The sequence below is a fragment of the Ictalurus punctatus genome, chromosome 2 (assembly GCF_001660625.3).
Source record: "Ictalurus punctatus breed USDA103 chromosome 2, Coco_2.0, whole genome shotgun sequence".
NCBI classification, from domain to species: Eukaryota; Metazoa; Chordata; class Actinopteri; order Siluriformes; family Ictaluridae; genus Ictalurus; species Ictalurus punctatus.
The window spans coordinates 31259960-31279185 of NC_030417.2; the positions used below are offsets into that span (position 1 = coordinate 31259960).

General features: G+C 39.1%; 1 protein-coding gene across 1 annotated transcript in view; it reads right to left on the reverse strand.

The window, feature by feature from the left end:
- The window catches only part of LOC108274517 (neurexophilin-1), a 31914-nt gene extending 13090 nt beyond the window's left edge, over positions 1–18824 (reverse strand). The window contains exon 1 of the mRNA XM_017484728.3: positions 18350–18824. Within this exon, the coding sequence (XP_017340217.1) occupies positions 18350–18403 (54 nt within the window). The 5' untranslated portion in view covers positions 18404–18824. The remainder of the gene's footprint in view (positions 1–18349) is intronic.
- Positions 18825–19226: the final 402 nt, after the last annotated feature.

A 19226-nucleotide genomic window follows, 5' to 3' on the forward strand; every position in this document is an offset into this window, starting at 1 on the left:
ACACTTAAATATAACAAAAATTTATTTTTTGTTATATTTAAGTGTATTTGGCTGAAAGAAATTGATTTATCAACTGAAAAATTGAGGTAATTAGTTTCTTCAAATTTTTTGAGTTAAATGAACTTATCCGGTTTTACAGTGTACTTTTCAACTCTCTCTCTCTCTCTCTCTCTCTCTCTCTCTCTCTCTCTCTCTCTCTCTCTCAGACATGTTGTGCAACTTTCTTATATACTGTATATCTAGTTGCATGTAAATAACCATTTATAACATCTACATTAATTTATAACTATAAGGTGTCATATTGATCTTTTCTTCTATTTAATTCTGAAAATGACAGACTTTCCTAAACTGAAACATATTTATTCTTCTCAATTAGAAGTCAAATTCTAGCATTACAAGTCTGGTTATTTCCAACAGTGTTAAAGGAGAAAATGGCATTCAAAGATTAAATTCCAGTTCCAGTGGTTATGTTTATACCCGCCTTTATTCTTAAACTACAGCCATTTAGTAGCCGTGTTTGTTAAACTGGCTCCTTATTGTGTTATCTTTTCAGAAAGTTTAGCAGTGAGAAGGTCAATAAAACACTGCTTTCTATATAGTTTATATATGTATATTTTCATAAATTAAGCATGTCAAAGTATGCTATAGGCAGAAAACCTTAATTCTAGTCAATTCTTGGATATTTGCCAGAATTCAGCCACAGTGACATCTGATGGGTTTTCCCAGACCACTACACTTACAACACTGCCTAAGATCAGTGCTTTGCAAACCTGGTTCTGCAGTGCACCTGACATGCACATGTTCTTCCTACTTTAACACACTTATGCTGACTGTTAAATGGCTGATTTGTTGGATGTTGAATCAGGTGTAGAGTAGCAGGAAAATAAAAGGGGAGGTTGTACTCCATGAGCATGGCCTTGAGTCATACACTACACTATTTTTAAAAGGAGAGAAAAACAAAACCACGTAGACATTTTGAGACTAGATGCTATGAATTAGACCAAGTCATACGCTCCATTGAAAAGCTCTAAACTCCAAACGCACATTATTAATATGACTCATGAATCATTTTTAGTAACTGCTTTATCCTGGGAACACTGTGGGTGAGGCAGGAATACACACTGGATGAAACACCAGTCCATCGCAGAGCACCATGCACACACATTCACACGCTCATTCACACCTAGGGGCAATTTAGAGTCATCAATCCACCTACTGGCATGTTTTTGGGAAAGCAATAAACCCTATAGAAACCCATGAGAACATGGGAAGAACATGCAAAAACACACAGAGTAACCTGAGTTCAGAATCGAACTTGGGACCCTGGAGCTGAGTATCAACAAATACAGTTTTCACTTTTAAAAAAATCTTCCTGAAAGAAAGCATTGCCATTTCCATTAATGGTGGTTGTTCAGATGTGCTGCAGTTTAAGAGCTGTTTGTTCCTCTTCAAGCTTCATTTAATATTCCCAAGTGGCAGACTTTGCCTTTAAGAACCTTTCCTTGCAGGTAGCATAAGCAAGTATTAATCATAAAAATCTACCTTCTGACATTTTCCTGTTGCCAAGAACCAGACGTATAAAAGCTGCTAGGGTGAGTTTAATCTGTATGCCCACTTTCAGTGACATCGCCTTAATGATAGTAATAAGCTTAATGTCTTTGCTGAACCCAAAACTCTCTTGGTCCATTTTATTCCGTGTCGTAGTAAATCATCTCATCAATCGATTCAGCTGTTAGCTCGAAAGGTCATGTTTAGCTTGTGGTCAGCATCATCATCGTGTCTCAGAAAGGAAAGTGTGCATCGTGGGATGATCCCGGTGGGTGAGATAATGTGATCTCCGGCTCGGCTGGCTGAGCAGCGAGCTCTGTGGAGATTAGGGCAGAATGTAGCCCGGGGCTGAGGCACACCATGTGGGACTGAGAGTATTGCAGCTGTCTAGACTTTGCAGCACTTGTAATCCTTAACTCCATCTGTGAGAAGGCAGCGTTCGATGGAAGAAGCCAGCTGAACAGCAGAGTGGAAGGGTGAAGTGCCTGAGGTGACTGCTCCATTTTACTACTATTTAGGCATTTATAGGGATCAAAATAACTCCGACATAATATTGTTATTTAGCATTAATGCACAGCACAAGGTGTGCATACATTAAAATTTCAAATGGAGAAAAAAACCCCGGTGTGCTTACACTTTTCTGCATGCTCTGTTTTAACCTTTGGGAGAGGAAGTTAAAAAGAAAGCAGAGAAAAACACCTGAGGTTGTAATGAAGATGAATTCTAAACAGTGTGAAACAGTGATTTAAGTTTTCTTACATAAATCTTAAAATAGAGTTAAATGATATACGTATGGCTCCTGTTCTCAAAGCAGTAAAGATATACGGATGGATAGGTGAATGGAAATTGGTGGAGAACTCCCAATTACAACAATATTGGTTAATGATTTGACATGAATCATGATTTTTATAGACTCTTGAGTACTGTGATATCATATAGGTATATTTTGTGAATGTTTACTTATGTTGTAAAACAAGCAACATTTGCATACATTGCTTACTAGAAGCCTCACTAACTATCAAAGCTAGCTTATTATTATTTTTTAAATATTTTAAAAATAATTCGTATTAATGCGACTATCTAAACATTGCCACAGTTAATAATTGCAATTTGTAGCCGAATCAACATTTTCACATCCCTAATAGATGGATAGATGGATGGACATACAGAGAGATGGCTGGAGGGATAAACTGATGAACAAATATATGTAGGGATGGATGGATGGGCAGACAGATGAATGGATGGATGGACAGACAGATGTCTGAATGAATGGATGGTCAATAGATGGATCAGTAATAAATGGAGGAATAGACAGACAGATTGTTGGATGGACAGATGGATAAATGGAGAGATGGATGGCCTGTCTACAGCGATCTATGTCGCTCCTCACCTTAGAGATATTAATGATGTGTGTTTTATTTTATGTGCTTCAATGTTAAAGTGTGGAAATGTCAATGAGGGGGTGAATATTGTTGTGAATTAATGCATGATGTATCTTTGTCTCTCTCATCATCAGCAGCGGCACAGCATCCATGTTTATAAGCATCCTTACTGGCTGGTTACCAAGATGATAAAACAAAAGGGGACTGCAAAAAGAACTCTGCTTCAGGCAGCAGATGGCAAATAGCTAAGGAGAAGAGGAGAAGTTAAAAAATGGAAAAATGGAAAGGAAAAATTTAATGAATGAATGGAATTTATGAGTTGAAGCTGAGTGAAGCAGATCTGCCAAAAGGTGAGTTTTTTTTTTAATGCCACAGGGCAGATAATACATATGTAGTAGGGATCTGAATCCGAATACATTATTTGGATTGAACGTTACACACAAGTGATTGATTATTATGATTTTATAAGGCATCTGGTTGACTGGGATCAAACAAACAGACAACTATGGCCCTAAGTATCTGCCTAGTCAGGGTCGTGGTAGTTTAAATTAGACTATTGATTTGTTACACAGGTACATGCAAAGAAAAATACTGTGTGAGTGGAATAATTTTTTTTATTTAAAAATCACTAGTTGAGACCAATTCTGATCTTGAGCGTAGTGTCAGAATTCACACACCATGCTGACAGTACTGACTTTTCTACGTCTCAGGGTTTTCCAGTGTTTAGAGATTTAATTAAAAATAAAAACTTTGGGCTTAGGCCACACCTTATTCAGGTTTAAATCTGAATACAGATACAGTTATGAATCTTTGGAGCACTAAACAGATACTGATACAGATCATAGCATTGTGTTACACCCCTACTCCGTAGACAGCATTTAAAAGAGCACCATTTTGTCACCATGCTCAAACACAGAATGGATTCTCAAGAAAACCTCAGCCTAACAACGAACTACAAACCCAGTTACAGGTTCCCCAGGATTCCTAGAACAGTCACTTGTTCCCAATTAACTCTTTATATAAATAACCCATTCTTTCATTGAATCTTGTCAAAGTCTTTCTCCTAGCACATCGCTAGTGACATCATTGAGCCTTTTGTTTGTGTACACACTGTTTCGGTATTGACCCTGTCTATTTCGTTTATTCAGTTCAGCCTAGCCTAGTTAAGTCTGTCTGAAATTTGCCTGTTTATCGACTTTGAATTGAGTTTGCCCTTTCAGTTTTGACTGCTTTATTTAATAAATCCTTCACTTTCGTTCAAACCCTGCCCGTGCCTAACACATAGCAGTACGGTATAATACGGTATTCAATAAGCCACATACAAAAGCACAATCACAGTAATGCTCTAGAAAGCAATTCCAAGAGTTGGCTGAAAGCATGTATATTTACCGAATGCAATTTCTTTACTCAGTGATACATTACAGATTTGAATATGCAAAACCAAAGAAGTTGATTAACTGGCATGAAGGCAGAAGAGGATTAGAATAAGAAAGGTGACTCCTGGCCTGTACATGCATAAGTGTGTGTGAGTGTTTGCTGGAGTGTATGATGTTGCTCATCAATATGAGTCAATAAGGAGAGAAGTCGAATACAGAGAGGTGGGCTTCTGCTCTCTGGGGGTCCGTGGGCTGTGTTATTGTCGCAGTAATTGTGACTCATTGAGTGTTAGCGAGTGCCGTCTTTAGGTGCATCTCCAGGCGAAAGAGATGAGACCACGCTGAGAACTGAGGGATAGCGAGAGAGAGACAGGAAATGAGCAAGAATCAAGGAGACTGGTGGAAAATAGACAGAGAGGGAATATGTGGAGAGAAAGAGAAAAATGAAGGAAGGGACAACGGGGTGGAAAGTGGAAATGACCAATGCAGCCTTGTCAGCTCCCAAGGCAATAAACAGCCCTTTAAAGAGACAGGTACACAGTTTCAGCTTGGCCAATTAAAGAAGACAAGCACAACATTTCTACCTGAGCTCTTTATAAGCACGGATACAGCACTCTACTGAGGCCATTTAAAGAGACAAGTGCGGGTATTTACTGCTTGAGGATGAAGCCACAATATTGCTGTCTTTTGGCCAGATCTAAAATAAGGACACTCTTGACATTTCCAAATTTTCCCTGATGTTTAAGTGCCAGTAGATGAGCTCTTAGGACTGGAGCGAAAGGTATCTTCGTGTGAAACCTAAGACTTTGACTAATGCTGACCTATGAGACCTATGAGAGTGAATAGCAGTGTCACACACTTTAGTTCTGTAGTACTCCTGATACACAGATCTTCATTAGTAAGTTAAACTTTAAAAAAAAAAAAAAAAAAAAAAAGGAACTTCAAGTGAAAGAATTAATGAAAATGTCACGACATTGCTAAAACCTTCAAAGTACAATGTTGAACAGCAAGTACATTATAATTTACACACAAATTGCTTCTATAATAGCTTAATTTGCATAGTCTTTGGTTAGAAAACTTAACACCTCTTGGTGGCAAACATGTCACTGGGGGTCCTATCTGAAGTGTACATTTCCATAAGGTTTTAAATAAGGTTCCAATTAACTTTGGAGTTGTGTCTTCTGAAAGTAACCTTTAAAACATCAACCTCATAGCCTTGGAGGACAGGAAAGTTCCGTAACGAGTGTGTATGTACGTGTATTCGTGTGTGTGTGTGTGTGTGTGTGTGTGTGTGAGTGTGTGTATTGGGTCTGGCATCTTCTGAAATATCTTCCCCATGGTCATTGGGGGAAAAAAATACAGATACACCATTTCAAAGCTTCACCCTGACACTAGCTGAGCCAAGTGCAGGCTTCTTCTACAACTTCTTAAAGGCACACAATCCCTCTTTTATGCAATGTCCTGGAGTGATTGTAGGATTCCTGAATGGTTCAGAGGAATAACCTGCAAAGTAATTTGCTGTTAATGGTGGGATTAGTCATTTTTAAGTATTGTAATATTTGGTGATTACAAGACTTTAAAAATATATATTTATATATCTGTTTAGAAACTCTGGCATCAGTGGTGCCCCAAGCTCTATATACAGCAGAAAACAAACAAACAAACAAAAACAAAAAACCAGTTGATGTGGACCACCAACTACTTGCTTTTTAATCATGTTGTCTGTTAATTCAGAAAGCTCTACCTCTTACACTAGCATTCAGGTGTTGTAGGTGTTTTGTGGGTGTGGTTTTGGAAGGGAGGAGCTAGCTTCTGCAAAAAAAACAAACAAAAAAAACAAACCACATTACACACTTAAGCCCAAAGTATACTTCATTTTGTACGTGGATGCTAGGAACAGCGTACAATATGCTTGACGCAAATTTCATCATCAGAGTACATACATACTGTAGCAACAGTGACCCAGGGCCGCCGATTCTCAAGGTAGTCAAAGAAAAACGGAACAAACGGAAGAGAAGGAAACAAGTGCAGATTAGAAAGTACCCGTATTTGTATAATTCTAGCCTTAAACAGTATAAGGATTTGTATATAGGTGCTAATCGTGGTGAGAGATTGCCCAAGCATTGTTCTTCATGTTATTGTGATTCTTCTTCGTTGTAGTTCTTCACACCAGAAGACCTGCTTTACTGCTCTGTACTGACTCTTATAGGCCAGGAGGGGTAGTGCCAGTTGTCATAATGCATATGCGTCGACTGCCTGTGTACGTGTACATGTCAAATGGAGTATACTTTGAAAGGCTTTGCATATGACTGTGTGCATACACTAGCGTACGTGTAAAAAAAAATAAATAAATAAACTAAGTATACCAGAGGGTTTAGATGAAAAGGTTCCATCTAACACCTTAAAACATTCTTTGGGGGTCTCTTAAAGGATCTAAGTAGAGTCCTAACACAGAGGGTTTCTCTTACAGAAGAGTTCACTTTTAGGGCAGGTACAACCCTGTTGTGAAGTGAGGAACCGTTAACCATCTGAAGAACTATTCCGAAGCCTCTAAAGCTGTAGACCACAGTGCTGTTGAATTCTTGATTCTGATTGGTCAGAAGGTGTTGATTAGTTTTCTACAGCAGCAGCCCTTACAACAGTTCTGGCAAATCACAGGTTTATATTAAATGACCTCATTCTAAGATTTTATTGTTTCTACAGTACTACACTACACAGAGACTTGTATGGTGGACACTCCACATGAGCAAATTAAAAAACCTAGTTGTAAATGTTGAACCATGTGTTATTGTGTAAATAGTTTTCTGTGAGAAGAGATTTATTTGACATTTTTCAAAAGAGTCTCCAATGTCAGTGCTTTGTTTCTGTCATACATAAAGCTGTAACTTTAAATTTTCAGCGTTCCATCAAGGAAGAGTCTTCAAGAAAAAGAGAGAGAAAGAAAACAATGCTGCTGAGGGAACGTTTATAGAACCTATAACATAATTGATAACATGGAATAACTCGGACATTTCATGGACATTCCACAACATACACGGACGCCTGCAAATTCATTGCTCCATTCAAGATAATGAAGATTACGCTTATAACTGAGCTGGGGCTTGGTTACTGGCGTGTTCTCGGGCCACTTCCAATCAAACCCTAGCATGGTTTTAAGGCAGCGGGAACATTCTTCAACCTGACCTTATGAGGAATTCATATGAATTTGAACACATGAGGGTGATGTGGTTGGATTTCTTTCAATTGAATACAAATTAGGATCTTAAAAAAAGGGATGCGCACTACCCCTAGCCCTAGTTTTTGTATATAATTCCAGGGTCCAAATTGAAACAAACTACAAGCAAAATACTCCATAGCACACGTTTACTCAGCGATGGATGTCTGTGGTGTCTCTCGCTATGCTATATAATGCTGTGAGGGCATAAATCTACCCATTTATCACACATTAAAAGCAATTACACATGGATAAAATGTACAACGTCCTACTTTAATAAATAAAAAAATGTAATGGTTGGCCAATTGCTGTGGAATAAAACACTTTGTGACATAAATGTATTGGAAAATTATTCATTTTGATGTGAAATCACACCACAAGATCAATAATTATTTTTGCTAAAACAGCACATCCTGTCTCATCTGATTTGACTTTTTTACCTAATGAACATGATACAAATTTTTTTTGCACCTGACAAATACGGATTTAATCATAATATCCCTACACACACACACACACACACACACACACACACACACACACACACACACACACACACGTCCCGCTGGTGAAGCACTGAATTTAACCTGAGTGTCAAATTAAGTTTGAATATTACCTCTAATAACAATACATATGAGATTAAATTTTCATTTTCTAAACCACTCTGTGTAATTGAAGGAGGGGAAGCAATGAGCAGCGAGAATATATTTTCTCTTTCAGTCTTTCACTTCCTCTCTATCTCACTTCAACCTCATCTCATCTACCCCTGTTTTGTCTCTCTGCTATTTCTCACCGTTTCTTAATAAGAGCTCATTGTGCACTATGCACCTCTGTTTCCTCCAGCTGCTCGATAGAAATCTCCAACTCTAATATGGCATCAATTTTTAATTAAAGGCCCCAGCTCTCACTCATAAACCTAAGTGCTGGCCTGTGTTTTTATTCCTCTCTCTCTCTCTCTCTCTCTCTTTAATCATACATTTAAACCTTTAATATCCCTTCAATCATACAGACATAATATGCTCCTGAACATTAAAAAAATGCTTAAAAGATCGATTAGCTTCATGCTAATGATATATCAAGGTTTAGAGTTTTATTTTTTTTTAGATATCTTTGAGAACAAAGAAAACACAGCTGTTGTGGCGTATATAAGACATCAAATTTAATATGAACCAGAAAAGGCCGTAGATTTAGAGTATATTCATGACTTGTACTAAAACTACAGGTCTTAGGAGATGGTACATACATGAATGCCTGCAAATTCATAATTCAATTCAAAATGATGAAGCGTAAGCTTATAAATGAGCTGGGGTTTGGCTACTGGGGGTGTTCTCGGGCCACTTTGAATCAAATCCTAGCACAGTTTGAAGGCAGTGGGAACATTATTCAACCAGATCTTGTGAGGAATTCTTATGAATTTGAACAAATGAGGGTGATGTGGTTTGATTTCTTTCAGTTGAACACAAATAAGGATGTAAAAAAAATGGATGAAGTTTGAGCTCAAGTTGAAACAAAAGGCAAAAAAAAGAAAGAAAAAAAAGCAAAATACTTCATGGGACACCTTTAATCAATGATAGATGTCTCCGGTGTCTCTGGTCAGTCTGTGTTTTTTGTGTACTCGGTGTGCTATATCAAGCTGTGAGGGCATGAATCTACCCATTCATCACTCAAAGCAGGCAAAGATGATGCTCAATGTGATGCCAAATGAAGTCTCTTTCTCTCTATCTCTCTATCTCTCTCTCTCTCTCAGGGACAGAGGTAGAACATATGGAATGGAAGGTCATTGGAGTAGCAGAGGCATGTGCTTACAACATCAGGATGTGGCCAGAGCTCAGGGTGAATGTCAGGCTTTGGCATGACCAGCTGTGGATCAGAAATGGAGGACAGTGCATGGGTGTTGTGGTTCAAACTGCAAAGATTATGTACTTATTTTAATGACTAGTGGGTCAGCTGATGGTCTATACACCATAAATTCACTCTACTGATTATATCCTTTTATAAAAATACTCAGAAAGGATATGTGGCCTCTGGTATTGACAGTACTTATTGCGTACATGCTGTTCGATTTCACGCTATGTGTGCTGTGCTCTTGCAACGAATTATTCCCAATGAGGCATGTGACAAAACTGGAGGAGGGGGAAATTTCACAAAAAAAAAAAACAAAAAAAAAAAACAGGCCTTTTGACACTTAATGAATAATTAACATCAACTTCAAAGAGGTTGCTAATGTTCAATAATCCAGTGCCCTCCTGTCCTTAATGCCTCTCTGATGAAGACCAAACGCTCATGCCCTATTCCCCACCACATCAAGGAACGTCTTGACTGAACTCGCTTCTCATTTCTCATTCCATGATAGACAGTGAGCCCTTAATGAGTGATCAGATTACCGTATCCCTATATATTCGTATATATACACCGCAGCTCTATTTAATCCGCGAAACTGATTGGTCGGAAGATCTGTGACCTACTGAACATCTACAGACCTGACAGTAGTTCAAACTATAGGGTTACATTAATACAATCATTCTACTACGTTGTGTCTATAGAAACTCATTCACAAAGTCTTATAAGGTGGACAATCTGTATATGTCAAATAATAAACTGATAAAAATGTGCTGTCATTTAGCAAAGACAAACATATAACCGGGCACATTTTTCTGTAAAGATATGTTTACTTAACATTTATACAATGTTGGGTGTCAGGACTTTGTAACAGTCTTGCAGTCAGGGGAGTTTGCAATTTTTTTTTTTTTTTTTTTTTTACATTACATTACATTACATTACATTACATTACATTACAAGCTGCATTTTTTTTTCTCTTATTACCTTTAAGAGAGAGCAGTAAAGAGAGGCTGCTAGGGGAATGACTGTTTATAGCTGCTATAATGCAAATGATAACAGACTTGTCTTGCAAATGTTCCATAAAATTAAATTCAATTCTAAAGCATAACATGTTGTTCATTAAGTAAAAATGTACTTGCTGGCAAAACACTTCAGAACAAGCTATAGAAAATGGAGACACACACCTTTGTTGATTATTTTCCTATAACAGCAGGCCGTGTCGTGTTTTATTCCTTACATACCAATGTGTTGATTTAATCAAACGAGAGAGGCTTATATGAATGAAGTGCTTATGCTTATATGAATGAAGTGGGAGAAAAGGGTACACTCACTAACCCTACCCCCAACACTAACCTTAATCTTTGTAACTTTGAGTCATGCGAATTATAAATGTGCAGTCATCAGACTATTTGAGCTCTTCTTAGATAGTTAAGGGTTCTCAGCATTTTAAAGGGGTTCTACTTGAACCCTCTCTGATAGCCACATGCCCTGTTGTACATAAAAATTTAAGAGTTACAGAGATGAAGAAAAGCACTAGTCCGAATTTGCTAATTATTTAATTTACTTCATGGCCATGATTGTACTAAAGAAAATCACTCCGATGCCTCCTCCACATCCACAGCCTACACATACACCTCTCATTCAAGACTCCCAACCTCATGAATATTATACACCCCCTGAGTTCTTGTCTACCCAGTCCTGCTTGCGCTTGTGAAGATTCTTCTTAGAACAGGCTGTATATGAGACACAGAGAGTAAGAATGACTGACAGAAAGCCATGGAACGGCACGGTTTCAGAGATTCATTGAGAGCAGGAGAGCAGTGTGTGTTCATTCACTACCACTATTCAGTGTGGAAGAAAAGGGAAATAATATGCGAAAGTAAATCTGGATGATCATGAAAAAAAAAAATATAATAAAATAGAAGGCTGAGGCCAGAAAAAAATAGAATTTCCATTAAGTCCTTAGTCACTACTAGTATCGAAAAATCAGCCTGAAAATGAATGAGAATTTTTATGATAGGATGAAATGAAGCAGTGATAATAGAGTGGATTTATGGCTTTCATGTAAAGACCATAAAATTACCCATTAGTCCTCAAAATAAGTACATAATCTGCGGAGTTTGAAGCACAGCTTCCCATCCACTGTCCACCATTTCTGATCCACAGCTGATCATGTCAAAGCCTGACAAAAGAGGTGGAGAGGTGGAGACGCTTCTTCAAAATTTCACTCCAACACAGAAAAATGTCAGACATGGTTTGCAACACACCACCAAAGGAAATACGACAGATTCAACAAAAGCTCAGCAGGAAATGATAACAAAAGCACTGCAACACTGCCCACAAAATACACGAGCAACACCACAAACTATACTGCTATACTATGGAGGTGGCATGGAGTAATTAATCCGTACAGGATTTCTCCGAGTTTTTTTTGTGATTGTTGCGGCCAAAAATGATGAATATGCTGTGGCATTTTTCAAAACTTGCCGCAGTTTTTTTGTGCTTTATTGTGGAAAACAACTTGAATTGGTGAAATTGCAATTGCATGAAATTGTTTTGCACGGTCATTCGCAGTGATGTTTGTTGGTAATTGAGACCTTTTAGCTGTACTCATGTTCAATGCACGTGAATCAACGAGAGCTTTGGCTGAATGTGCGTTGTGATGATGTCAAATGACGCGTCTTGGCCCGAATCTGCGTGAAATACGCGGTTATTTCGAAAAATTGCAAGCTCCACTGAATATTGCTGAGTTTCCTTGATTTTGTGTTCATTTCTGCAATCGCAAAATCGTGGACGGACAATGCGAACAGAAGGGGAACCTGCAGGTAAAGATGCAACAGATACTGTTAGCGGTTTTTTTTCAGTGCTCATTACATGTTAAATTTAACTGAATGAATTCATGTTGGATGGTGCCTAAATTGTATTGGAGCAGATGTGAATTAAAGTGTACCCAATTTTTACTGTGTAGATTTTGTATCGCATTGTATACATATCATGTGATGTACATATAGTCTGAAAGCAGGAAATTTATCGTGAGCATTTGGCTACATCCTGATGATGTCAGCTCATGGCTCTGTTGCTCCTGAATGATGTCAGAGTAATGCATAAAGAGACAGAGTACTTTAAAAAAAAAATCATCTCAGTCTACCCAGATGGTGCCAGATGTCCCAGACCTAGCAAAGGGTGCCATGAAAAATGACTTGTCTGAGCAACACCCTTGACATCTATTTCATATTTAAAAGATGCAAACAAATCTGTTGCCCTTACCCAGTTGCTATCGATCCAACACTTCAGAACTGATTGTCTGTTGTTATTTATTAAAACCATCCCTAGAGTGCTATTAGTACATGTTTTCCAGGTCTCTGTGTGAGGATGTCAATGAAGTCCAAAGCTTTAAATGGTAAATGGTCTGCACTTTTATAGCGCTTTTTTAACCTTAGCGCTTTACACTGTTTCTCATTTACCCATTCACACACACACCAATGGTAGCAGAGCTGCCATGCTAGGCGCTAGCTTGCCATCAGGAGCAGCTTGGACTTCAGTGTCTTGCCTAAGGACACTTTGGCATGTGGAGTCATGTGGGAATCGAACAACCTGCTCTACCGCCCAATCCACAGCCGCCCCTTTATTACAAATAGTGAATCCAATTCAATGTTGATTTGATTGACAGCTTTCAGCTCTGGGGAAAATCTAGACACCCTTCTTGGCAGGTACATACTGTAGATGTATTGTTTCTCTCTCCGTGCTCGTGCGGTAACACTGCGTCTGTTCTGTATATGCTTTATATCGAGAGAGGAAATGTGATCAAACTGCTTTGCTCTTTCTGCAGGCTCGTCTGTGAGATATCAGGTATGCGTCTCCCCATCCAGACTCCGAAGGGAAATCCTGCTTGTGAGCACTTTGCCTCTGGGGTGGGGAGTGAGCAGGTCCAGAGTGAGGAGCTCCAGGGTCAGCGGGACCGTGCCTGTGCATAAATCAACACCATTTAACACTCTAAGCAGGCAAAGTCGATGCCTGTCTAATGAAATCACTCTCTTCACTCTCTTTCTCTCTCATCCTAAGTTACTATTTCCCAGGGACAAAACCAGAACATGAGAAATGTTGGATCATTTGAGTAACAGAGACATGTGCTGATGTCATCAGGGCATGGCTGGAGACTCATAGTGACTTGTCTGGCTTTGACATCACCAGCTGTGGATTAGAAATGGAGGACAGGGGATGGGTGCTGTGGTTCAACCTCCACAGATTATGTACTTATTATGATGACTGGTGGGTCATTTTATGCTCATAATATTACAGAATTGTCAGATGGCAACTGGGTAAGGGGGACAGATTTGTTTGCATTTGAGGGGCTAGAAATAGAATATGAAATAGATTTTGAAAGTGTCGCTTAGACCAGTGGTTTTCAAAGTGGGGACCCCCTTGGGGGCTTCCAGGGGGCCTCAACAATTTGGTGTGAAAAAAATAAAGTCTCACTCTCAGACAACCACACACACACACACACACACACACACAATCAATTCCTAATATAATGTAATGTAAAGATGTAAGATGTAAGTATTAATAAAAAAAAGGGGGATATATTCAGAAGTCTGTATTTTGAATGTGTTTTAAAGACATCTTGCAAAAGAGGGGCCTCGGTCAAATGTTAATGCCATTTGGGGGCCTTGCCCTGGAAAAGTTTGGGAAACCCTGGCTTAGACAAGTCATTTTTCATTGTGCCCATGCCCGGTCTGGGTTATTCAAAGAGCAAACATCTGCCAACATCTGGATAGACAGAGTTGAGTTTTTTCTGTTTAAAAAAAAAAAAAAATCCATCTATTTATGTGTAACAGAGGCATGTACTGACATCATCAGGGTGTGACTAGAAGCTCATGGTGACAGATGAGCAGCTGTGGATCAGAAATGGTGGACAGTGGGTCATGTACTTATTTTGATGACTTTGTTATGTGAAATCAACTGTGTGTTGATGTAATCCTTTCATAAAAATTCTCATTCATTTTCAGACAGATATGCGAGCAGTTACGTAGTACTGACTGAGGACTATATTTTTCTACTGTCTGCCAGTATTCTAATCAAAAAGGAGCTTCTTAAACTGACAGAGCACAAAAAAATAAAACTACTAAACCTGGCATTCCAGTATTACTTTGTGTATATTTCTCAGTATAATGGGCTGTATTTTCTCCCAGAATCTTTACAATTGATGTGGAAAAGGATTTTTTTTTTTTGGTCACTCCAAAATATCACCAATTTATTTTTTGGACCGGAGCAGGACTCTGAGGTTAAATTGTATTATGAGGAAATGTCAGGAAACCTAACCTTCTTAAATATCATTTATTATAAATATCATATTATTATTATTTTATATATTATTATTGAGTTGACATTTGAAATGTTTGAAAATTGAATAGATGTGGAAAACTAGATTGACGTGACTACATCATGTAAAACCATTTCTTTCTCACACATAGCAACAAATAATGAGTGTTTTTCTTCCACTTGACAATGTATTTTGAGAGGATGCTTCTATCCCAGTATCTTACATCCTATAATACATACTTTTCACAGCTCTTTTCACATCAATGCAATCACTTCCTTGTATAATACTCAAAATAAAAAGGTGTGTTTGAAGATTTTTTTTTTTTTTTTTTTTTACAATAAGAAAAGTACAAGAGTATCCTGCAGCCAGCACTTAGAGTGAATATATTCATGTCCATATCCATATCCATGTGTACACCTGTGAATAAGAACATTTTCTACATGTAAGAGTATATCTAGCAAACAGGGTAAAGAATTAAGGCCTAAAGATGGGTTGATCTGGACAGACAGGGCAAGCCTGACCTGGGATCTCAAAGAATAGCTGAGTCACAGCACAGTTGCTGTAGGTGGTAAAATGGTAAATGGTCTGCACTTATATAGCGCTTTTTAACCTTAGCGGTTCTACAAAGCACTTTACACTGTCTCTCATTCACCCATTCATATTTTTCTCTCTCTCTCACTCACTCACTCACTCACTCACTCACTCACTCACTCACTCACACTCTCTCTCTCTCTCTCTCTCTCTCTCTCTCTCTCTCTCTCTCTCTTTCTCTCTCTCTCTCTCTCTCTCTCTCTCACACACACACACACACACACCAATGGCAGCGGAGCTACCATGCAAGGCGCTAGCCTGCCATTGTGAGCAACTTGTGGTTCAGTGTCTTGCCAAGGGACACTTCGGCATGTGGAGTCATGTGGACCGGGTATTGAACCGCCAACCCTACAATTAGCGGACAACCCGCTCTACCTTTTGAATCAGAATCAGTTTTTTTGGCCAAGTACGCTTGGACATACAATTAATTTGTCTCCAAATTACAGTGATACCTACAGTGCTTACAAAAAAAAAAAAAAAAAAACAGTGGACCTACATGTACATTGGACATAAGTGGACATAAAGGACGGCTGTCATAAATGGTCAAAATTTACAGCTATACGTTTATGTTAGCATAGTACGTGCGTATAGTTTATTTTCAAAATTATTTTAACATACATAATTGGACTATTGTAGATAGGTACATGCAGGTACACTACATGCACCTTCCCAGGTAAAGGATGCATAATAAAGGTGCACCTTCATAATGAAGATGTACCCTTCATCTCCACAGCAATGAGGAAGCGTGCCGTTTGGTGCCATTATTTCTGAGAACTGAGAATTTCTGTTGAACTAAAAGTGCAGTTAAGAAATGTGAAAAGCTCTAACATGTCCTCCTGACCTGACTCTGTGTTGTAAGGGAAGATCTCATTTAGTTTCTCTCTCTCTCTCTCTCTCTCTCTCTCTCTCTCTCTCGTTTTCAATCATACCCACACACCTACCTGCCCTGAGACTTGTCCAATTTGGGTAGCATGGTTAGTTTATTTTCACCCATTACTCTGCAGCAGGTCAGCGCCTGGCTCCGGTACCACTGCATCTTGTAACTGATTTAATTTAATAAGGTCGTAATGAGAGAGACGCCTCACTGGCAACACCACTATAAACAAATTTAATGCAGTAATTGTTTGTGATTTGTAATCAACTGCCTGGTGAAGTTTATAGAAAACCTATTTAAACTATTAAAAAGGGGACTGTAGTGGAAGAAAGCCTTTTTTTTTTTTTAAACTGTTTTCGACGACAGTGCCTCGCACACTCTCTGAAATAAAGGAACCAAACTGTACTTTTCCTTGTTGCTCTGCTGATACGATCAAGGATTCATCTTTTGTTGCTTTTATGATGTGTTTTTCACCTGGAAACATGAATATAGTGTACCTTTAAAACATTAAGAACTACCAATGAACCTTTAATTATCTTTTAGAGTAAAGCTTTAAAAGTACATACTAAAAGAGGTAGATACACTTAATGATAACACTCCCACCATCAAGGAAAAGTGCTGTTTTTTTCTGGTGTGTTTATTTCTACGAGTCTAAGCAAGCTTTACACCCAGTGCACAAGTAGAATTCTTGGAAATGTATAGCCATTGATTGTCTCTAACTCTTGCTCGGTCATGGTTTTATATCTCCAATTCACTGCGCTCTGAATTAAAGGTACCAAAGTGTACTTTTTCTTGTCGCTGATGTGGTACTCTCCAATTTAGTACTTTTAGTATGTACAATATCTTTTTACCTGGGAAGGTGTATGCCTTTAATTATCTTTTTGAAAGCTAAAAAGGTACATCAATGGTCACTGGAGTCCAAGTATGTATCTAGAAACCATGTTTTGTAAAGGTATAAGGATACATATTAAAAGGTACATTAAAAGATGTCAACTTAATGGTACCACTTGAGCAACAAGCAAAAGTATAGTTGGTACCTTTATTTCTGAGCGTGTACGGGGATTGATGAAGTGCTCTATTCTAACGTGGTTATGTTGTTAGAACTCTGGATTATTGGGATGATGTTAACTAAAAAAAAGGGGGGGGGACACATAGAATTGTTCATTTAAATGCTTTTTATTTTTATTTATTTATTTTATTTTTTTTTGGCGCAGTCCACTGGCTCGCTTAAGTCGAGGTGATTTATTAATGTATTCTGCATGTCTGTTATTCGCGGTCCTATAACACAATGGGGGAAAAAAATAATTAATTACTTTATAATCCATCACTGTCTCGCGCGAAAAGAATTACCCGTGACTCCCTGCTGAGGCGCGCGGGGGCGCGGAACATTGTCTCGCGCGCGCCTCTTCCTCCAATTTAAATAACGTGGTAAATTAATGACCAGAAGCCGTGTAATAATTAGGCTAATTACATTATTAGTGTCTTTGCCGATATTGCATAGCTGATTATAAGCCCATCTTAACGCGCAAAAGTAGCAGTGCTCCGTTTCCCTCGAGCGCTTAAACTCCCCCGTTAATGACGCACGTAGGTGTTTTGTAATTAAACTCAGGGAGATTTGTCATCTTTATTAATTTTCGGTTGCGCGACAGCAGGGCAGACCGGGGCGCCTGCTCAATTTGCCTGCGTGTTGCATTAAACTGAAAAGGATTTCTGTTGTCCTTAATGGGAATTAAAATCCAGGGTCACTTGTGTGTGTGTATTTTTTTTCTTCTTCTGCAAGGTGAAAGTGGATTAAAGCGGTTTGGTGCTGTTGTAATGTTGTACAGATGATTCGGATCACCTGTGCGTAATTGTGTCTTAAATATTTTACGCGCCACTGCGTTTGCATGCAACCGAGATGTCTAAAGCTAATAAATTAAACTGTTTCAGGTAGACTTGTTTAATCAGATTTCGCAATGACTTTGACTAGGCACATTCCTAGTAATAATAAAAGCCTACTGGAATTTTATTTCGGGATTTCAAGCTATTGGGAAGTCCCGCAAGAAAGCATCTCTCTTGGCTCAGATATACTTCATTCAACGGGTGGACACTTTTGATCGCCGGCGCATGTGCCATACCTGACTCACGGGGAGACCACATATAGGTACATTTGCACTTGTGTAATTCCCGCACCCCTTGGTGCCCCCTTTCCCTGTCCCCGCTCACCAGGCACGCCGTCCCGTTGAGGAGCAGCAAAACGAAGCTGTGCTCGGTGCGCATGGCGCCGGTGCGACGCACCCTGGATCTCCCGACACCAACAAACAGCTCGCCACTCAGGACGCCGATCCTTCACCAGCGTATCCTACTCGGCCCAGGCGTGCTCCCATGTCCCACACAACACTCTCGAGCGCAACTTTCCCGGTGTGACCGGACCTGGCACAGTGACTCCCCGCTACTCAGCGACGCCACTGGGGCGCATGACGACATCCGTAGTGTGATCGAGAGCTGCCAGTGTGACACCTTATCATCATCTCCGTGAAACGCGGACAGGATCAGGAGCCTACAGTTTTACTCCGCTCAGAGGTGATGAATTAAGGGAGTTAAGGACGTCTTCCTCATCCTCGCTGTAAACAGCACGGTAGGGATCCAGACTGGAGCGAGCCGGACCGTAGCGCACGGAAACTCCTCTCACACAGCGGCGCGCACTCTATCAGTAAACGCGCTTACAAGAAGCGGCGCGGTTTTAAACCCTATGTCTCCCTCCCCCCTCCATCCCTTCCCAGCCCCGTCACACACACACACACACACACACACACACACTTTTGTTCAAGACTCTCTAAACAGTATTCTTCATCACAGCTGCATTTACCTTAAACTGACCCTGTTTCTGAAATGCTCCTAAATCCTACAAATGACAAAGTACATTATAGGTATTTTGTGCTCCCTATAACCCTATGCGCCATAATTTTACATGACAACACTGATAATCACCATCAAATTCTATCAAAGTGATGTTTTTTATTTAATTATTATAGTTATAAGCCGAATTAATTGACTTCACTTGAATCAATTGTATTTAATCTTAATTTCAGCTGTAATTCCA